Source organism: Brassica napus, chromosome C2 (assembly GCF_020379485.1).
Source record: "Brassica napus cultivar Da-Ae chromosome C2, Da-Ae, whole genome shotgun sequence".
In the NCBI taxonomy this organism is placed as follows: Eukaryota; Viridiplantae; Streptophyta; class Magnoliopsida; order Brassicales; family Brassicaceae; genus Brassica; species Brassica napus.
In genome coordinates this window covers 15,459,037-15,480,307 of record NC_063445.1, presented here as the reverse complement: position 1 = coordinate 15,480,307, position 21,271 = coordinate 15,459,037, and the positions used below count along the sequence as shown (strand labels likewise).

The window sequence follows — 21,271 nt, the reverse complement described above, 5'->3', positions numbered from 1 at the left end:
AATTTAATAAATGTTTATAATTTAATTTAATTTTTATTTTATTATACATTTTTCAATAACTTTCCACCAATGAAATTCAACCAATTCAAATATTATCAATTAATGTTCCTCAAAAGTATAAAAAAATATCTTAACAATATAGAAAATCTATTTCTCGGGAACAAAAAAAAAATCTAAAAATCTTACTGGAACAGAGGGAGTATGATCTTTATAATTGTTATCGTAGCACGTTTATCTTGTTCTCGAAATATTATATACTACATTTTGTATACGTGTGGATTAACACTAAGATTAAACAATGCAAGGTGACGACAGAGGCACAGCACACAGCAGGTGGCTATAGGCCTGGGACGGATCCGGATATCCGAAAAATTTAGGGTACCTGAATCTGGATCCATATCCGTCGGATTCGTGGATTTAATATCCGGATCCGGATTCGTGGTTTCCGGATTTTGGATATCCGTCTCCATATTCTATTACCCACGGATATCCGGATCCGGATTCGTGGTTTCCGGATTTTGGATATCCGTCTCTATATTCTATTACCCGCGGATATCCGGATCCGGATCCGTAAAAATAATTAAAAAATATTTTTTTTTAAATACTACATTTTTAAAAATAACACATCAATTAAATATTTATACAATATTTATAAATATACATATGTTTATAATATTGTAAAAACTGAACATAATATTATAAAATTAATTTATATGTATAAATATTAATATATAAAATATAAATATGAATGAAATTTAAAATTTTAATGTGTTTTAAAAATATGGATCCGGATCCGGATATCCAGACCTAAAAATTAAGATATCCGGATCCTGATTCGGTTTGGACGGATCCAAGATTTTACTATCCAGATTTGGATCCGGGCACTCCGGATATCCTATTTCGGAGCGGATCCGGAGCGGATTTCGGATCGAATCCGAATCTCGGATAATAAGTCCCAGGTCTAGGTGGCTATTATCGTTAATATAAAACCGTATATGTATATTTAATTTATTAATTAATCACATTTTTTTCTTTAAGCAAGGAAATATCACGGCGCACCTTAGTATAAAGAGTGAGTTATACAAAAGAACACTTTTATCTTTTTTACTACACAAAAGAACACATCCCACTTGGTGCACACAGATTGATGAAACTGATGTGTGCTTTATACCAATTTACCTTTCACTGAATTAATGTGCTTGTAGTTAGAAAATGACGAGATTTTATTTTTTCTTCCTAATTTTTATTTTTTATTTGTGTTCTCCTTCTTCCTTTTCTACCTACAGTATCCATAACATCATAACCTCCATCTCCGTATCAACATTCATATCCACAACCTCCGTATCAACTTTCGTATCCACCACCTCCGTATCTATAACCACTGCCACCTCAACCTCTGTATCCTTCACTCTCACCTCTCCTAAATGATGAAATCTCACGAACCCCTCCTGTAAAGACCCTCATGAACGGATATAATTTTGGTCGAGAAAAATCCCAATCGACAAGTTTGGAGTTGGTTCGACCAGAATTAAAAATAAAAAAATCGACCCGGTGATTAATGTCTCGACGGGACTGTCCTGTGGCCGATATATCTACCCTTGATAGTTCTGATCGAGTTTTAATTATTATGGTCGAGTTTTATTCAAGCTGAAATATTTTATATAAAAACAAGACAAGATTCGATGGACTAGTTTGGTCGAGAGCTGGCTAGGAATAGTTTGAGCTGCTTGTTAATTTAAATCAGTCGTGTGAGTTGCACCAGCTTGTGTGCTTGCTTGCTTGCTGGTCATGTGCCATGCACCTTCTTGCATGCCTTCTTGTTGAATGATCAGTCATGTGCAAGGCACACCTGCTTGAAGTTTATTTATGGGAGGGAAAGGTCAGCTGCTTGCTGCTGGAAGTAATGAAACAGCTCACCACCTGTCTCCTCTCAGCCTTGCCTTGTGTTTTGTGAAACTCTCACCTGAAGTAACTTCCTGACATTTAACTCTTTCTCCACCAGTTTGGTCGTGCATAAACCTGTGAGAAACACAGAAAAATCAGAGAGAGAAGAGAGAAAAGTGACAGAAAAATTCAATGAAAAATTCATGAAAAATTCAGAAAAAAATACAGAGAAGAGAAGTGAGCATGGACAACCCTTTCTCACCATCCTGTGACTTTAATCAGTGTGTTATTGTGTGGTTAAGAGCTGAAGGTTTGGCATCCAAGAATTTAGAATCACCCAAGTTCTTTAGCCTTGGATTTAATCGGTAAGAACATATGGGTTTGATGAGATCAGTTTTGCTTGAGCTTCAGTTCTTGTTATGTAACCAAAACGATTTGGTTTGTTTCTGATCTTGAACCTATCATGGATATCTTGTCCTGATCAGGTTAGACGTGTGTTCAGCTTGAAGTTTATATCAACCAAGTTCATCTTAAAGCTTGAGGAAATCGGTAAGCCATAGCTACTAGTTCAGAGAAGTTTTGTTTGGAACCGGTGGACGGATTTGTTAAGCTTCCTCTCCAGATTAGTTTTTAATCCCTTATGTGGATTGATCTTGGTTCAATTATGTCGCTTAGATATTTTTTTAAATGGCCTAGCTGAACTGAATTATCTTTGACCGAACTGAACTGCTTGGAACTAAGCTGAGTTGAGTTTCTGTTTGAATCGACCTGAATGATCTTGTATCCACACATTCTGAATCAGGAGTGAAATGGAGTGTTATTAGTTGAGCTCGAGTCTAGTCTTCCTTAGCCAATCTCATGGAATCAAAGGTGAGTCTAGATAGATGATTGATGAGTAGTGAATGAATATTTCTTGATTGAACGTACTGATGGTAGATGATTGATAGGCTTTGTCTCTTGATCAATATTGAAATGGGTGAGGTGTTTACTTAGTGTAAACATTTAATAAATATTTATGAATGATCGTAGAGGTTTATTCCAAACCTCAGTACTTGTTCCCAAGTACTAATATATATGTATAGTATTAAATATATAAGTATAAATCATGTGAAGTCTTATTGTATACTCACTCTCCCGAAATTTTCCGCACTACCGTGCATTGTTCCTGCGATATGGAACAAGGTTAGAAGACACGATGATGGGGTCGCACCCTGGAGGCCGTGTAACTGCATGCAGCGTTAGATGTTCGATCTTGGAATATCTAATAGAGATGGTAGTTATATTTATTTCCCCGCTAGGCTCGGTTAGCCTTGGTGGTTTTCCGAGTTTAGGCTATATATATATTATAAATATGAGTGAATGGCGGGTGTCGTTGGAGGTGATGTTTAAGATACGATTCACATCGATGAAATGATAGGCCTTATATATGCATTCTTATTAGTTATGGAATATATTTCCACTGCGTACAAATGGAGTTGATTGCTCAAGATATTACTAATATACGTTGGGGTGTGGGACTAGGCTCACTGAGTAAACCAGTTACTCATGACTCATTTGTGATGCAGGTAACCAGTAGACGGGAGACCTTACTCTAGGACGGGAAGGAACAGCATTAGCCAGCGGTAGTTTTATTATCCTTGCAAAGGCGTTTTGATATTTCTTATGTGTACGGTTTGTTGACCGAAAACCTCGAGGTTAATTTATAACAAATTTTGTAAGATGCTTTTAAATGATATATAAAGAACGTTTTTAAAGTACGGGTTCCATATAATATTAGTCCTTATCCAGACGAACTAACTATCAGATAGTTCTTTTTCGGGTTGAAAAGCCTAGAGTGATATTCGATAGGAGCATTGGTGTTCTTTGGTTGTTGGTCTAAGGTGATCGGAAGTATTATGAGAACCTCGGATCGACCATCGAGGAACATGGCCGTGTCATTTCCGGTCATCTACGATCAGAGGTGTCACAAAGGTGGTATCAGAGCATGGTTATACGATGCTAGAATGGGACTGGTTTCAAAAGTTTTTCGAGTCAAAATGAGTCGCAAGGATAACTAGGATATTCTGGCTGGTTCCTTTATTTTAGGATAGATAGTCATGGGTAGTTACCTAACCGTAATCTTTCATAGCAGAAGCACCGAGACAAGCTTGAACGGGTGGACTGTACTTACCAATGTTACTGTCCTCATGCTCGAGTTTGCTACCCTCACGGTCGAATTCACTACCGTCATGTTAGGAGTCAGTAACGTCATGCCTTCCTGTCGTTCTTTTGAGATCTAGTGGGGGATGCCAATTCTTTAGAGAGATATATGGGACAGAGTTGATACATGGAATACATCTCCGGACTCGTGTGTTATCAATGTCAAGTTGGGTGTTGTTTGTGATCCGATTCAGAGCGATTCAACTGCACATGATCACTCAGATGCACTTATTCTTCCGGTTTCTCAAGTCTATCCAGCTTATGCTGAGACGTACAAGCACCAGAGCCGTACAAGCCAAATTGTTCTGTATTTGTTTCAAGCTTAGCGTTGGACGAAGAGATAGTTTGATTCTATTACAAGATGATGGAAGCACCGGAAGCATTCTGTTTGCAATGAGACATCATGAAGCTCATGATGCAAAGAAGAAGAAATTGGGACCACAAGATACTGAAGAAGGACTAAACCGTTCGATGTATACATTGGTTTGAGGCAGATTTGAGATCCAACACTCAGAGCAGAATATTGATGTGGCCGTTGTTCAGAGAATTACAAGAAGGATTTGGCAGCAAGCTATTTGGAGATGAAAGCTATGAGTTGTTGGTCGAGAGTCAAGAATTACTTCAAAGAGTTGAGATCGGGTTGGACAGATTTTAAGAGTTCAAGACGTAGCATTTTCTACATAAGGTGTGAGACCGATTAAAGATTCAGTTTACGGAGTTGGTACACTAAGATGTTTCTGCCAGGAGGTTCAGGCCGAGTTAATCATATACAACAATTTCAGCATCGAGATATGTGGTCGAGTGAATTTGATTCATCAATTATGTTTTGGAGAATAAGCCAAAGATCAGACAGAAAATCTTTGGGAGCTTAGCCAAGAATTTTGCAGTAGATAAAAAACCATGGAGGTTTAGAGCTTCGAGGAGATGCTAGAGTATGACGTGAATATTAAAGAATTTATTGCTGAAGAAGTTCACCAAATCCTACATACAGTTTAATTTCCAACCAGTGAAGATCAAAGGCCAGTTTCAAGTTGTGGATTAAGTCGATGGTATGATTTTGGGTGTACATTTCATCAGATCAAGATCGAGGAGCCCGAGTTGTTATGGTGGTGACTTCCCAGGACAGTATAGTCGGGATCGTCCAAGTGCGAGAAATTTTTGATTGTTTGCATCATTGTGCTTCGGTGATTCTCTTGTGAAGAGTAAGGATGATTATTTTACCCTTGTCCATGAAGTTACCCGGTTCCTTCACCTATACCTAGGGTACCAATAGTTGAACTTGTTCGCGCTTCCTTACCATTAGTCTTGATCCAAGTGTTAGGCTATTTGGGTAGAGCCTACACTTTATGGTTGTCTGGACCGTCAAAACCCCTGAAAGGTTCAATCACAGGTTTGCTTCTTATTCCATTGTGTGTTGTGTGCATTTAAAAAAAAATTATGAATGATTGAAATAAAAAAAAAATGTGAATTGTGATCAAGGTGTCGTAAGAGTCCTTGCCTATGAATGGAATTTTCTGCCCATATTGTGTTTGATTCGGGAACCACACATAGTTGTACTTCCCGAGTAGTGTCATAGTTGTAAGTAGGATTCACTTTAGTGAATTCAAGTACCCATTCTTATTTCTGGAAGTACTGGCTGCCAATTAAAATTTATGGTATGTCTTTCCCCATTCCTTAGTATTTCCATTAGAGCGGTATGTTTCTCTCTAGAATGAGATTGGCTATCTAGTTACCGAGCTCAATTAGGATGTCAAGGAAAGAAGTATTTGGAAGAAGACCCGTCACCGTTGGCCTACAATGGTACACTACCAAGTGTTTGAGCATCACTCATATCAGTCTTGCAAGTTGAAAACCGTTTGGAAAAAAGGTGAAGAAATGTACTCTAGTAACTTGACGTAGAAGATGAAAATGAGCAGAGTAGAGGACAGTCTGATAATCACGGAAGATGAAGATGTGTTTAAGGCATTGAAAGGATGGTCGACATCCAAAAGTAACCCGTTTAGTATTTTTGTTGAACCTCGGATTGACCATCGAAGAACATCGACCGTGTTTCCGGTCATCTACGATCGGGGGTGTCACACCTCCAAAACGGATCACAGCCCAATGAAACCTTACAAGAGATACAAAAGTTTCTTCAAATTCATTTGAACTACCAGACTAGAAGTCTGTTCATTCAACATGAATCTCAATTCCCAATCAAAAAGAGGAAACATAAGCCAATAATAACAATAAGTTCTTAATTAGAAAAGAAAGACTCATCAAACAACATACATGTTTCATCACCACAAACGATAAAAAGCTTTAAGCTTTAATAAAACACATCAACACATACGTATTCAATTAAACACCACACGACTAAATGTTCCAACTTTGAAAACAAAAGCTAGCCACATAACTGATAAGAATAATCATCAATGAACCAAAAATCTTAAATAGCAAGAGACCTGTCAAAAAGAAGCAAAAAGGTTTCACCTTGCTCTCAATGGCTCCCAGACATCGAAAATAAAAAAAAGTGTTCCTGTTAATAATCAATCTCAAATCTTAACTTTCGAAACAGAATGGCCACATGAATCAAGTTAGCATCCATTAACAGAGATTGAGATTTAAATCGAGATTAGGTTTGTGAATTGATACCATATTTGGGAAAGTAACTTTCTCTGGGTTTCAAGTATGGATAAAGGAAGAGGTTTAGATCAGAGAGAGAATAACTTTCGTTGGAGAGAGGGCTACGAAAGTGAGTTGCTTTTTACAGGGTGTTTTCGTCTTCATTTGTTGGAGAGAGGGCTACGAAAGTGAGTTGCTTTTTACAGGGTGTTTTCGTCTTTGAAGAATAAGAAATTGTGTAACAAGTGAGAAGTGTCTTGCTGTGATATTGCAAAGTCAAAAAATGCCTATGAGTAGTGTAATTATTTCTAGTATAAATATGCAGAGATGCATCCACAAATGATCACAGTTCTCATCAAACGTTAAGTATTAATCAAGAGAAGAAGAGTTAGAAGAAGGGATAGATCATGGCAACTACTCCAAAATGGATCATGGTGGGAGGAGAAGGTCCTGAGAGTTACAACCAGAACTCCTCGTATCAGGTATATATTTATATAAATGATTTTGAAACATTGTATATGATTTATTTTATGTAAGTAGGCATGTATTAATAATTACCTCTTTAATTTGGTTTCAAAGAGAGCACTGTTAGAAGCGGCAAAAGAAAAGATGAGCGAGGCTATCAAGGCCAAACTCAGCCTTGATTTGATCTATGATCGCTTCAGTGTGGCAGATTTTGGTTGTGCGAGTGGACCTAACACTTTTGTTGCAGTCCAAAACATCATTGATGCAGTTGAAGACAAGTACCGCAAGGAAACCGGACAAAACCCGGCCGAGAACATCGAGTTCCAAGTCCTCTTCAACGACTTTACCACTAACGATTTCAACACTCTCTTCCAGTCACTTCCTGCGGGCAGAAGATACTATAGTGCTGGTGTTCCTGGTTCCTTCTTCGAACGTGTTCTTCCTAAAGAGAGTTTCCACATAGGAGTTATCAATTACGCATTCCATTTCACCTCCAAAATCCCCAAAGGGATCACGGACCGCGACTCTCCATCCTGGAACAGAGACATGCATTGCACTGGGTTCAACAAAGCGGTCAAGAAAGCATATCTTGATCAGTACTCAGCCGACGCCAAGATTCTATTAGATGCTAGAGCCGACGAGCTCGTCCCCGGGGGATTGATGTTGCTTTTTGGATCGTGTCTGAGAGACGGAGTTAAGATGTCCGAGACCTCCAAAGGAATAGTGTTGGATGCTGTCGGAGCTTCTCTTAACGACCTTGCTCAACAGGTACATATTCAGTTTTCTTTTTTTTGTAACATGGCTTGCATATTCAGATTACCTAATTAAAACCAAAAACGTACTACTAAACATCTAACACTAGCTTCTGCTTCTAATTAAAAGGGTGTTATCGAACAAGACAAGGTGGACTCTTTTAGCACGCCACTCTACTTTGCAGAAGAAAGTGAGTTGAAGCAAATCATAGAGGAAAACGGGAGATTCACAATAGAGGCGTTCGAAGATATCATTCACGCAAAGGGGGAGTTTACGCTTGACCCCAAGGTTTTGGCAGTCTCTTGCAGGGCATCCTTTGGAACTTTCCTATCTCAACATTTTGGAGAGCAAGTCTTTACCAAAGTCTTTGACCTCATCGAGGCCAAGCTACGCCAAGAGCTTCCTCGCCTCCTGAATGCCAAACCCGGAATGCAGTACCTAATTGTGCTTCGAAAGAAAAACTAATGATCCAAAACTATTATTGTGTTTCTATTATTGTTCTTTTGTCAGTCTATTGATGCTTTGTCTTCTTCTACTTCGCTGCTATGCTACGTGTTTGTATTCTCAGTCCTACAAATTAATAAATGTCTCTCTACGGGTCATCAACCATATAAAAACATTGGTGGTCAATGACAATATCATTCCTGATATGCTAGCGTGTTTATTCATTAGTATTGGGTACACGATTTGTTTAAAATGTGCACTAAACTACAAGCACAAACATCTGCACATCGATATAATATAAAACTAACCGGTTTCCTTGTAATTCTTTGATTTTTTAGATTTTATCCGTAACATTCCAATACCGGCCCATAAATTTTTTTAAGGGAAAACGGGCTTATCTACGGCTCATTAAAAAAAAACTAGGGTTTCTTCCTTCCATCTCTTATAAATAAAGTTTACCCTCTCCTATTTGTCTCATTCACATACTCAAAGCAAAGCTCTGCAGAGAACTTTCGGAGACATAAAGCCGTAGTGGGTGTACCACCTATATGCAAGGTTATAAGATTTGCTCTTCCTGTCTTCCAGTGGGGTAAGCAGCCCCAAAATCAAACTATATGGAGCCGTTACATGTACAAACTTTGAGTTTGGATACAATACTCTGATTATAGTGATATATAATGCTTAAGTTATGCAGATGACAATTCTAGAACTCGATGTCTAATGCAAAAGATGTCCAGCTTTCGGTGCGAATCAAATTTGTTGGCTAAGTCCAATATCTTAGCTGTTACTTGTTGATAGAGATCGAGCGTCGATCGATGCTATTGAGTTAGCGTCGATCGATGCTATTGATTTAGCGTCGATCGATGCTACCTTAGACAAGTGTTAACGAGCTGATCGATATGTTCACTAGTCTTAACTAAATCAGCTGTCGCTTGTTTCTACCAATCCTAGCTCATGAGAATTTATTCTGGTGCAGAATCTATCGTCATAGTTGTCCACAATCCTAAAATCAAGGTCTTAGTTAGCTACTTTAGAACATAGTCATTAATAGCAATTCTTTGAAGGTTGTTTAATTATCACTTTAGCAATTCTATAGTTTTGGCTAATCCTTCATAACCCTAATAAACCTTAACTCTAACAAGGAAAACTACTCAGACATAGCAAAGCAGAACAAAGCAAATATCTGAATAAAATGCATAAATAGAATAAGGTAAAAAAAACTATAGTTCCAATACAAAGCTCTGAAGGAGTTTTGGATCTTCTGTTCAAACTACTAAAAACCCTAAAAACCTTATGTTGTGAAGAACAGAAAATAAGAAAGCGTGTGTTGCACAATACAATGACAGAGCACATAAATATTAGGTTAAAGTCGGCCAGTAGTAGTTTTGTAATTATTTGAAACTTGAGCTTCAAGTCAGTCATGAACTAGCGGCTCGCTCTCGCGCTTTGTTGTTGATCGACGACAAGTGATGTTTGTCGATCAACGGTTGACTCTGAATGTCGACTTTGGCTGGTTCAATGAACAGCTACGAGTTTGTTTTGTCTTTATTTCTAAAATGCTCCAAAATCACCACATTGCTTCAAAACATACCTAAACCTGTAAAGACTCCAAAAAATAATAAATAGTTTTAAACACTTATATACAATGACTAAAAATTGGTAAAATTCATGGTATATTAGTTAATGGTTGACTAAATTTTGTTATAGTCAATATAGATTTATTCACTTTTTAAAAAACAAGATAGTTTTTTTTGAATTATAAATGAGTTGAGGTTATATTTAACACTAACCACTTGTTTAGCTCGTATTTAGCGTGACTGAAATTGTTAGGATCAAAATAGTTCCTTTGGTCCAAGATAGTATATTTAATGCATTTTCACCAAAGATATGGGTGCCTTAATCGAAATCAATAATCTCAATGTTTTGAAACCTTTCAAATCTATGGAAACAATACATTTTCCAGTTTGGTGAAGCACTTGAAATGGTCTTAAATGATGAAATTTAAGAACAGATCACGGATTTGAGATGAATGCATAAAAAATTACATCAGCGTGGGTCATTATGGATGCAATTATAATCCGCGTGGGTCATTACGGATACAAATATACATCAATCATCTCAAATTACGTATACGCAGTATATTGACCACACAGATGAATGTATAAAATTGCATCCATACACTACAAGAAAACAGCGGCATACTGAGGGAAAAAATCGTCGGTATGTCATCGGAATAACGCTATTCCGACGACATACCGACGACAAAAGTCCTCGGAAATAACTCCTCGGAAATTCATTTTTCCTCGGAAATCTCTCGGAAATTTCCGACGGAATTCCGAGGAACTGAATTTCCGGGGAAACTCCGGGAACCACTAGATCGTCGGAAAGTTCCTCGGAATATACCGAGGGAGGACTTCCTCGGTATATTCCGAGGAAATTTCCGATGGTCCAATCCTCGGAAGTTCCGACGATATATTCCTCGGAATTTGCATCGGGAATTTCCGAGGAATGTGGCCCTCGGAAATTTCCGAGGAACGTAGCCCCTCGGAAAATTCCGAGGAACATCCCCTCGGATTTTTTTTTTAAATTCCGACGACTTATTCCGAGGAAAAGGTCCTCGGAAAATTTCGAGGAACATTCCCTCGGATTTTTTTTGTTAATTCCGACGACTTATTCCGAGGAAAAGGTCGTCGGAAATTTCCGAGGGTGCTTTTCCTCGGAATTTGGAAAAAATTAATTTTTTTAATTTTTTTTTTTTTTTAAGATTAAAATTTGTGAAAATTAAATTCGAAAATATAAAATTAAAATTAAAACTGAAAACATATTAGATAATTCAAAGTTCTACAAATAAAAATAAAACATTCCGAGTTTTTGGTTAAAAAAAAAAAAAACTACGGGTTTTGAATGTTCGGGAACACCTCGTTCGGGTACATCCTCTTCATCATCTCCATCATCTGCTCGTTCAGCCTCTTCTGTATCTCATAGCCCGCCTGTTGAGCTGTCATCTGGGTCTCCAACGCAGATAACCTATCATCCTTGTCCTTCAGCTCAGCCGTAAGAACTTCTGGATCAACATATGGCGGTGGTGCAGAAGAAGGGGCAGCCGACCGGGAGCGACGACCCAAACCGACCAAACGTCCCTTCTTCTTTGAACCGACTAAAATATAAATAGCCAAATTTAAATAATATAAATTGATGATAAAATAAAAATCAAGAAATAAATAAATTGAACTTTAAAAAAAAGAACTTACCGATTCAACGATTTCGTTGATTCGAAACCGGGACAAGTTGGTCGAAGCCGTCGAAGCGTCATCCTCGGTTTGAAGCTGAGACACTTCGTCTACCACCTGAGTTTGGACCAGGTCGACCACGTCCCTCACAAGACCGTCATCAATCTGGCCGGTCTTCTTGTTGGTATACGCCCTCTTCGTTAGGGCTAGATCATCAACCGGCTCGCCATCATTTTCTTCCGCCTTGAAAAAAAACATAAATTAAAGAAACATTAGAAATTAGAAGAAATTCACAATAAATTAAAATTTTGAAACTCAAATAATTGAAGAAAAAGCGGTTGAACTTACCATGCGATCTCCCAGAGTGGCAATAGATTGAGCACCCAAGTTATGCTTGTAGATGCCATTCCCTTTACGGTCGCTCCTGCGGTTGGTGGAGTTGGTGGAAGAAGTTTCTTTCGTCTCTTCCTTATCCAATTGCGCACACAACTCCTTCCAGACCGTGTGTCGTTCATCGACTTTGTGACCTTTTAATAAAAAAAAAGAAAATAGTTTAATAAATAAAAAAATAGTTTAATAAATTAAAAAAAAATTTAATAAATTAAATCGAACCTTATTGATTTCCCACTTCTTCTTCCACTCGTGGATCTGCTTCCCATAGTTGTCCATAACTTTATGGACGAAGTGGTGATAGATAAAGAGCATCTCATCGGAATTCCAGTTGAACTCTTGCTGAAAAAAAAAACACAATTAGTAGAAAATTTATATTAAAGATTAAAAATATAAGTAAAAAATTAGAATACTTACCGCAAACTGACGAAACCACATATGCTGCTTGTCGGTAGGGAAGTGAGTGAAAGTCGGATGTCCCCTGTCGAGGGCCGAGTACATCATACGGTTGATCCATGCGCTGATCCCGTTCCCGGATCAGTTGAACCTAATAAAAAGAACAAACGGTTAATAATGAATCCAAATTTAAAGAAAAAAAATATGTTTAATTACCATGTTTGACCCCGTCCATGTGGATACGGAGTGAGATAGGGAAGATGGTCACGACCGGGCTGTTGAACCAACTCCGCAACACTCATCACTCCCGGAGGACCCGAAGGAGCAGGAGCGGATGCAGCAGCGGGAGCGAGAGGAGCAGGAGCGGCTGCAGCAGAGGGAGATGTATGGTAGGAGCTGTGGGGCGAAGAGGAATCCTGAAAATGGCTGGAATCCCGAGACTAGTTCCCCGTACCACCACGACCACGACGCTGTCGAGGCCGGGTCTGATCATCATGAGACCTGTAAATTAAAAAAAAATATATTTAATAAATATAGAAATATATAAATTAATTTTTTTTTTTAAAAAAATCCCAAATAATAGTTTTTAATCACAAAAAAAGATTTATAAATATTAAAAATGTTTAATAAATATATAAAAATAGTTCTAATAAACAAAAAATAGTTTTAATAATATTAAAAATGTTTAATAAATATAGAAATTTATATAATATATATATATATATATATATATATATATATTTTGTTTAAAAAAAAAAATCCCAAATAATAGTTTTTAATCACAAAAAAAGTTTTATAGATATTAAAAATGTTTAATAAATATATAAAAATAGTTCTAATAAACAAAAAATAGTTTTAATAAATAAAAAATAGTTTAATAATTACAAAAAATAGTTTTAATAAAAAAAAAAAATATATATATATATATATATATATATATATATATATATATATTCTTTTTAAATCCCAAATAATAGGTTTTAATCACAAAAAAAGTTTTATAGATATTAAAAATGTTTTGTAAAATCCAAAAAATCGAATTTATATACAAAAAACATTTTGTAAAATCCAAAAAAATCGAATTTATATACAAAAATCGTTTTGTAAAATACAAAAATCGATTTTATATACAAGAATCGATTTCATAAATACAAAAAAAAAAAAAAATTATTAAAAAATTCTAAATCAATTCAACAAAACAAATTATTCAACCAAATCACAATTCTAAACCTATTATTCAACCAAATCACAATTCTAAACCTATTATACAACCAAATCACAATCACCCTAACAAAAATCTATCAAAACTACACAAAAACCTAACAAATAGAACCTAAGAGAGTGGGATAGGGTCCTTACATGATTTGTGTAAGAGAAGGGGGAGATCGCCGGAGATATCGTCGGATTTCAGTGGGAAATCGCCGGAGGAGTCGCGCAGAGGAAGAAGAGAGAAATGGGGAAGAAGAAGCGGCTCGTGGTTATAAAACCTAGGGTCCGACGGATACTATCCGTCGGAATTCCGTCGGAATTCTAATTTCAATTTTCGCGAAATATTTGCCCGGTTAAATGAAAATATTCCGAGGAAATTCCGACGGATAGTAAAATATCCGTCGGAATTCCGTCGGAATATTCCGAGGAAATACCGAGGAACTAGTGTTTGGGGTTTCAAAACATCAATTTGTTTTTGCCGTATTTCATTTCTTATACAATTGTAATGCATACCATTGAGGATTCTTTGTATAGATGAGCATAAACCATGAAATAACAAATTTCAAAACGAATTGTAAGTATTCCCTTTACCGTTCATTAAAGTGTATAAGTGTTTCTCTTATGTTGTGGGGATTTCGTTCATACAATCGGAAAAGTGTTTATTATAGGGTAAGAAACAAATTTTTGACTACATAATAAGTCTAAGACACTTAATAAGGGTTATATAAGTGTTATTCAAACCGAAAAATGTTGTTTTCGATTTAAAAACCTTGTTTCCTCGGAATTTCCTCGGAGGGAATTCCGAGGAAACCCTTATCTTCCTCGGAATTCCGTCGGAATATTCTGAGGAAATACCGAGGAACTAGTGTTTGGGGTTTCAAAACATCAATTTTTTTTGCCGTATTTCATTTCTTATACAATTGTAATGCATACCATTGATGATTCTTTGTATAGATGAGCATAAACCATGAAATAACAAAATTTCAAAACGAATTGTAAGTATTCCCTTTACCGTTCATTAAAGTGTATAAGTGTTTCTCTTATGTTGTGGGGATTTCGTTCATACAATCGGAAAAGTGTTTATTATAGGGTAAGAAACAAATTTTTGACTACATAATAAGTCTAAGACACTTAATAAGGGCTATATAAGTGTTATTCAAACCGAAAAACGTTGTTTTCGATTTAAAAACCTTGTTTCCTTGGAATTTCCTCGGAATATTCCGAGGAAATTCCGAGGAAACCCTTATCTTCCTCGGAATTCCGTCGGAATATTCCGAGGAACTAGTGTTTGGGGTTTCAAAACATCAATTTTTTTTAGCCGTATTTCATTTCTTATACAATTGTAATGCATACCATTGATGATTCTTTGTATAGATGAGCATAAACCATGAAATAACAAAATTTCAAAACGAATTGTAAGTATTCCCTTTACCGTTCATTAAAGTGTATAAGTGTTTCTCTTATGTTGTGGGGATTTCGTTCATACAATCGGAAAAGTGTTTATTATAGGGTAAGAAACAAATTTTTGACTACATAATAAGTCTAAGACACTTAATAAGGGTTATATAAGTGTTATTCAAACCGAAAAACGTTGTTTTCGATTTAAAAACCTTGTTTCCTCGGAATTTCCTCGGAATATTCCGAGGGAATTCCGAGGAAACCCTTATCTTCCTCGGAATTCCGTCGGAATATTCCGAGGAAATACCGAGGAACTAGTGTTTGGGGTTTCAACACATCAATTTTTTTTGCCGTATTTCATTTCTTATACAATTGTAATGCATACCATTGATGATTCTTTGTATAGATGAGCATAAACTATGAAATAACAAAATTTCAAAACGAATTGTAAGTATTCCCTTTACCGTTCATTAAAGTGTATAAGTGTTTCTCTTATGTTGTGGGGATTTCGTTCATACAATCGGAAAAGTGTTTATTATAGGGTAAGAAACAAATTTTTGACTACATAATAAGTCTAAGACACTTAATAAGGGTTATATAAGTGTTATTCAAACCGAAAAACGTTGTTTTCGATTTAAAAACCTTGTTTCCTCGGAATTTCCTCGGAATATTCCGAGGAAATTCCGAGGAAACCCTTATCTTCCTCGGAATTCCGTCGGAATAATCCGAGGAAATATCGAGGAACTAGTGTTTGGGGTTTCAAAACATCAATTTTTTTTTGCCGTATTTCATTTCTTATACAATTGTAATGCATACCATTGATGATTCTTTGTATAGATGAGCATAAACTATGAAATAACAAAATTTCAAAACGAATTGTAAGTATTCCCTTTACCGTTCATTAAAGTGTATAAGTGTTTCTCTTATGTTCTGGGGATTTCGTTCATACAATCGGAAAAGTGTTTATTATAGGGTAAGAAACAAATTTTTGACTACATAATAAGTCTAAGACACTTAATAAGGGTTATATAAGTGTTATTCAAACCAAAAAACGTTGTTTTTGATTTAAAAACCTTGTTTCCTCGGAATTTCCTCGGAATATTCCGAGGGAATTCCGAGGAAACCCTTATCTTCCTCGGAATTCCGTCGGAATATTCCGAGGAAATACCGAGGAACTAGTGCTTGGGGTTTCAAAACATCAAGGTTTTTTGCCGTATTTCATTTCTTATACAATTGTAATGCATACCATTGATGATTCTTTGTATAGATGAGCATAAACCATGAAATAACAAAATTTCAAAACGAATTGTAAGTATTCTCTTTAACTTTCATTAAAGTGTATAAGTGTTTCTCTTATGTTGTGGGGATTTCGTTCATACAATCGGAAAAGTTTTTATTATACGGTAAGAAACAAATTTTTGACTACATAATAAGTCTAAGACACTTAATAAGGGTTATATAAGTGTTATTCAAACCGAAAAATGTTGTTTTCGATTTAAAAACCTTGTTTCCTCGGAAAAGCTTCAGAATATTCCGAGGAAATTCTGAGGAAAAACAAATTCCTCGGTATTTCTTTAAAAAAAAAAAAAAATGTGATCGATCGATCGAGTATATCAAGTTTTCCTCGAAATTTCCTCGGTATTTCTTAAAAAAAAAAAAAAAATCAATGGTAGTCTGTTTCCGAGTCGTCATCACCAGATGAATCTGAATCTGAATCTTGGTGAAACTCTCCAATCACTGGTTCATCCTCTACGTGAACGACGGCTTCCTCTCCGAAGTCGGTTAAATCGACTACAAGGCCAACTCCAGCTAAATCTTCGGCTGCACTTAAGTTGCCGGATGTGCTTGGTTGTAGTGGGTCTTCCAGCTCAGAACTTCCCTGAACTCGGCCTCTCGGGTTGAGTCTTGTAACAGTAACCCATGGATCATCTCTGTTCCTTACCCGGGGGTACTTGATATAACAAACCTGTAACATTTAGAAAATTATTAGTAAAATTATAAATTAATACACATGATGATGAATGATTCTGAATAATTAACATTTAATTACCTGATCGGCCTGAGAAGCAAGAATGAAAGGATCATAATATTGCAGCTTTCGCCTTGAATTTACTGATGTAACACCAAATGCATCTGTTCTCACACCTCGATCTGGAGTGTTGTCGTGCCAATCACAATAGAAAACAATACAGCGCAATCCAACCATGCCCAAATACTTGATTTACAAAATCTCATGTATGTGTCCGTAGTATAAATCATATTCTGATGTAGAACAAACGCCAGCATCATAAGTCGTACTCGAACGTCTCCTTTTCTGAGTTGTGAATGCATATCCTCGAGTACAAAATCTCGGATATGACTTCACAACAAAGTTTTGTCCAACGACCATCTCACGTATCCAATCGTCAAATGTTTCACCTCTGGCCAAACCAGCAGACACCTATTAATAGCACATATATATATGTTATATCAATAAATGTGAATTAGTATAAATATGTGATAAAATATATTTTAATTTGTTTAAAGCACTCACATAAGTAAACATCCATCCAGTAAATTCTCTCTGCTTCATTTCTTCTAGTTCGTCTTCTGTGGCGTATCTATACTCGAACCGCTTTTCTGCCATGAAAATCCTGTATATGATGACAATAATGTAATTAATTAAGATTTAAATTTCAACTTGTTAAAATAAAAATTTGTAAGCTAATTTATTTACCTCTCATATTGAAGAACGTCTTCGCAGTTGGTGAGCAAATATGTTTGCAAATGACTGCGCTCCTGCTCAGTAAGTCGACGGTCTTTTGGTTTTCCGCTAAGTCGTCCAACGTCTGTGAAAATGTCTGGAACCGTAACATGATATGTTGCCCGTTCGCCTCTATCATCATGCCGAGCAGGTCTTCTGTTTTTGGTCTGAACTTCTGTTGGAAAGTAGTACTCGGCAAAGTTTGAAGTTTCTTGATTGATCATCTGTGCGACTATAGAACATTCCACCCTACTTAAATTTTTCACCATCTTCTTCAAATGGAACATATACCGCTCATACAGATACATCCATCTATACTGCACAGGACCACCAAGTTACAATTCTCTTGCCAGGTGAATAACAAGATGCTCCATAACATCAAAAAATGAGGGAGGAAATATATTCTCAAGGTTACACTGAATCACGGCTATGTTAGTCTTCAAATTTTCAATACCTTCAAGGGTCACTGATCTCGTGCATAAATCGCGGAAGAAACCACTTATCTCTGCAATTGCTTCATGAACATTCCGTGGTAATAGTTCCTTGAAGGCGAACGGAATGAGGCGCTGCATCATTACATGGCAATCGTGGCTTTTCAAGCCAGTAAACTTTCCTTCCTTTCTGTCGATACAGTTACGCAAATTTGATCCGTAACCGTTTGGAAATTCCACATCGTTTGAAATCCAATCAAAGAACGCATCTTTTCCCTCTGCATCAAGTCGGTATATGGGAAAAGGAGCCCTACCATTCTCATCAACATGAAGTTCTGAACGAGCACATATATCGACTAAATCCAGTCTTGACTTCAAATTATCCTTTGTTTTACCTTGAACATTAAGGATCGTGTTCATGAGATTGTCAAAAAAGTTCTTCTCAATATGCATGTCATCTAAATTATGCCATAGCAGATGATCCTCCCAGTAAGGCAGATCCCAGAAAATACTTTTTTTGTGCCAGTTATGTAGTTCTCCAACAGCATCTACCGGAAAATGCTCATGTCCACCGACGTCTGGCGTCCTTTCTGCAACCAAAATCTCTTAGTTGTATCTTCAAATCTTTCCCACAAATTTCCGGAGGTGGACTGTCAAACACCCTCTTGTTCTTCGTAAACAAATTCCTACTCCTACGATATGGATGATCAGGTGGTAGGAATCTCCTGTGACAGTCAAACCAACATGTTTTCCTTCCGTGTTTTAGTTGGAAAGCATCAGTGTTATCTTGACAATATGGACATGATAGCCTTCCATGTGTTGTCCATCCAGACAACATACCATATGCTGGAAAATCACTTATTGTCCACATTAGTACTGCCCGCATTTGAAAGTTTTCTTTACACGAAACATCGTATGTTTCAGCACCTTGAGCCCATAATTGTTGCAACTCATATATTAGTGGCTAAAGAAACACATCAAGTGATCTCTTAGGATGCTCTGGTCCGGGAACGAGAATCGAGAGAAACAAAAACTCTCGTCGCAAGCACAAGTTTGGGGGTAGGTTGTATGGTGTAAGAATGACGGGCCATAGAGAATACTGTCTTCCACTCTTGCCAAACGGACTGAAACCATCAGTACATAATCCAAGGTAGACATTTCTTCTCTCATACGCAAAGTCGGGATACTTTGATTGGAAATGCTTCCACGCTTTTGCATCTGAAGGATGTCTGATCTCACCATCTGTTGAGTGCTCCGCATGCCATCTCATTGGTTGCGCTGTGCGTTCAGACAGATATAACCTCTGCAACCTTTCAGTCAAAGGCAAATACCACATCCTTTTATATGGCACTGGAACTCTTCTACTCGTATCTTTATAACGAGGCTTTCCACAAAATTTGCATGTAACCCGCTATTCATCCGCCCTCCAATAAATCATGCAGTTGTCGCTGCATATATCTATTACTTGATACGATAAACCAAGACCAGCTACGAGTTTCTGAACCTCGTAGTATGAACCAGGAGCTACATTATCCTCGGATAGAATACCTTTTACAAAATCAGCAATCGCATCCACACAGTCTTCAGCCAAATTATTATCTGTTTTAATGCCCATCAATCTTGTAGCAGATGATAAAGCTGAATGACCATCTCTGCAACCTTCGTACAATGGTTGCTTTCCAGCATCCAACATATCATAAAATCTCCTAGCTTGTGCATTGGGTAAATCTTCCCCTCCAAAATGATCATTTACCATCTGCTCAGTACCTATACCATATTCTACATCTGTTCTAATTGGTTCTTCTAATCTAACCGCTGGCTGAGGTTCGCTAGTACTACCATGTTCATAATAAGTTTCCCCATGATGATACCAAATTTTGTAACTTCGTGTAAACCCACTCAAATATAGATGAGTCCAAACATCCCACTCTTTAATAACCTTTATATTTTTACAATTAGAGCAAAGACATCTTAACATACCTGTTTTTGCTTCCGGTTGTCGGTGAACTAACCCCATGAATTCGGTTATACCTCGTTGGTATTCTTCCGTAAGCAATCTCGTGTTCGGATCCAAATGAAGTCGATCGATCCAAGAACGAAAATAATTTGAAGAAGACATGTTTTTTATGAATCAAATTCGTGTGTAAAGAGAGTAAGAGGGAGGATGAAGATATGGAGTGAATGAAGAGAAAGAGGGGTGCTTGTATTTATAGTTGAAATCCTGCCGACAGACCGAGAAATTCCGACAGAATTCCGACGGAAACGGCTAGTTCGTCGGAATTTCCTCGGAATTTTTAAAATACCCCAACGGCTCTCTAACGGCTATAATATATCCTCGGAATTCATCGGTTTTTTCCGAGGAATACGTTTTTCCTCGGTATTCCATAAGAATATTCCGACGGATTAGTATTTCTTCGGAATTCCGTCGGTATATTCCGAGGAAATTCCGAGGAAACCAAATTTTGTGTTTCCTCGGAATTTTCTCGGAAATTCCTCGGGATATTCCGAGGATTTCATTTTCCGTCGGAATGTCTATTAGAATACCGCTGTTTTCTTGTAGTGATATATGAAACACGTCTGCATGGGTCAAAATTTTGTAAACACTTAATGATTTTAAGTGAAAAAAATATAAGAACAATAGACCTAATTAAAAGTATAATATTCAAAATTCGGAAGCTAAACTATATTAAAATTTAAAACAGTTAAACATAAATCAATAATTGTGAAAGTAATAAGATACGTCAAAATAATTTAACTCTCAATTATAGACGTCAAAGCCCAAATGTTAAAATTCAGATGTTATCCCGTACTTTCAATAAAACTAGAATGTAATTATATAAAGTTTTCCCCGAAATATTATTCTGCGCTTGTCAAAATCTAAATCTATTTGTATTTTAAAGTTAATTATTGCTCTTGAGTTGTTTAGTGTTATCCCTGATTTCAAATTTTGGTGAAATCGATCTTTGTGTCGACGGATGACATTTCACATGCAATTTTTCAATGCTTTGAGAATATAGCTTTTAGCAATTTCGAGAACAGATGTACATTCTATATACTATTGTAGCACGTTTATTAAGTATTGGAAATATCATATATTACATTTTGTATACGTAGAATAACACTAA

At 36.7% G+C, this 21,271-nt stretch overlaps 1 protein-coding gene and 1 long non-coding RNA gene across 2 annotated transcripts; one reads left to right on the top strand and one right to left on the bottom strand.

Annotated features, from left to right (window-relative positions):
* Positions 1-6,303: 6,303 nt before the first annotated feature.
* LOC125582078 lies at positions 6,304-6,835 on the bottom strand. Its single transcript, XR_007319931.1, has 2 exons — positions 6,718-6,835; positions 6,304-6,601 (listed from the first exon to the last, which is right to left on the bottom strand). It is a non-coding gene; the product is annotated as an uncharacterized LOC125582078 (long non-coding RNA).
* Positions 6,836-6,977: 142 nt separating this feature from the next.
* On the top strand, positions 6,978-8,553 carry LOC106444558 (paraxanthine methyltransferase 1-like). Its single transcript, XM_013886012.3, has 3 exons — positions 6,978-7,169; positions 7,267-7,920; positions 8,035-8,553. The coding sequence occupies exons 1-3, from the start codon at positions 7,095-7,097 to the stop codon at positions 8,368-8,370; spliced, it is 1,065 nt and encodes a 354-aa protein (XP_013741466.1). The 5' UTR covers positions 6,978-7,094; the 3' UTR covers positions 8,371-8,553.
* The last annotated feature ends 12,718 nt before the right edge of the window (positions 8,554-21,271 follow it).

Excerpts from the sequence above, each read along its gene's own strand:
- LOC106444558 (XM_013886012.3), top strand. The coding sequence starts at position 7,095 with ATGGCAACTACTCCAAAATGGATCATGGTGGGAGGAGAAGGTCCTGAG. Across the intron at positions 7,170-7,266 it reads ACCAGAACTCCTCGTATCAG|AGAGCACTGTTAGAAGCGGC; the intron begins GTATATATTTAT and ends TTGGTTTCAAAG. Across the intron at positions 7,921-8,034 it reads TTAACGACCTTGCTCAACAG|GGTGTTATCGAACAAGACAA; the intron begins GTACATATTCAG and ends TCTAATTAAAAG.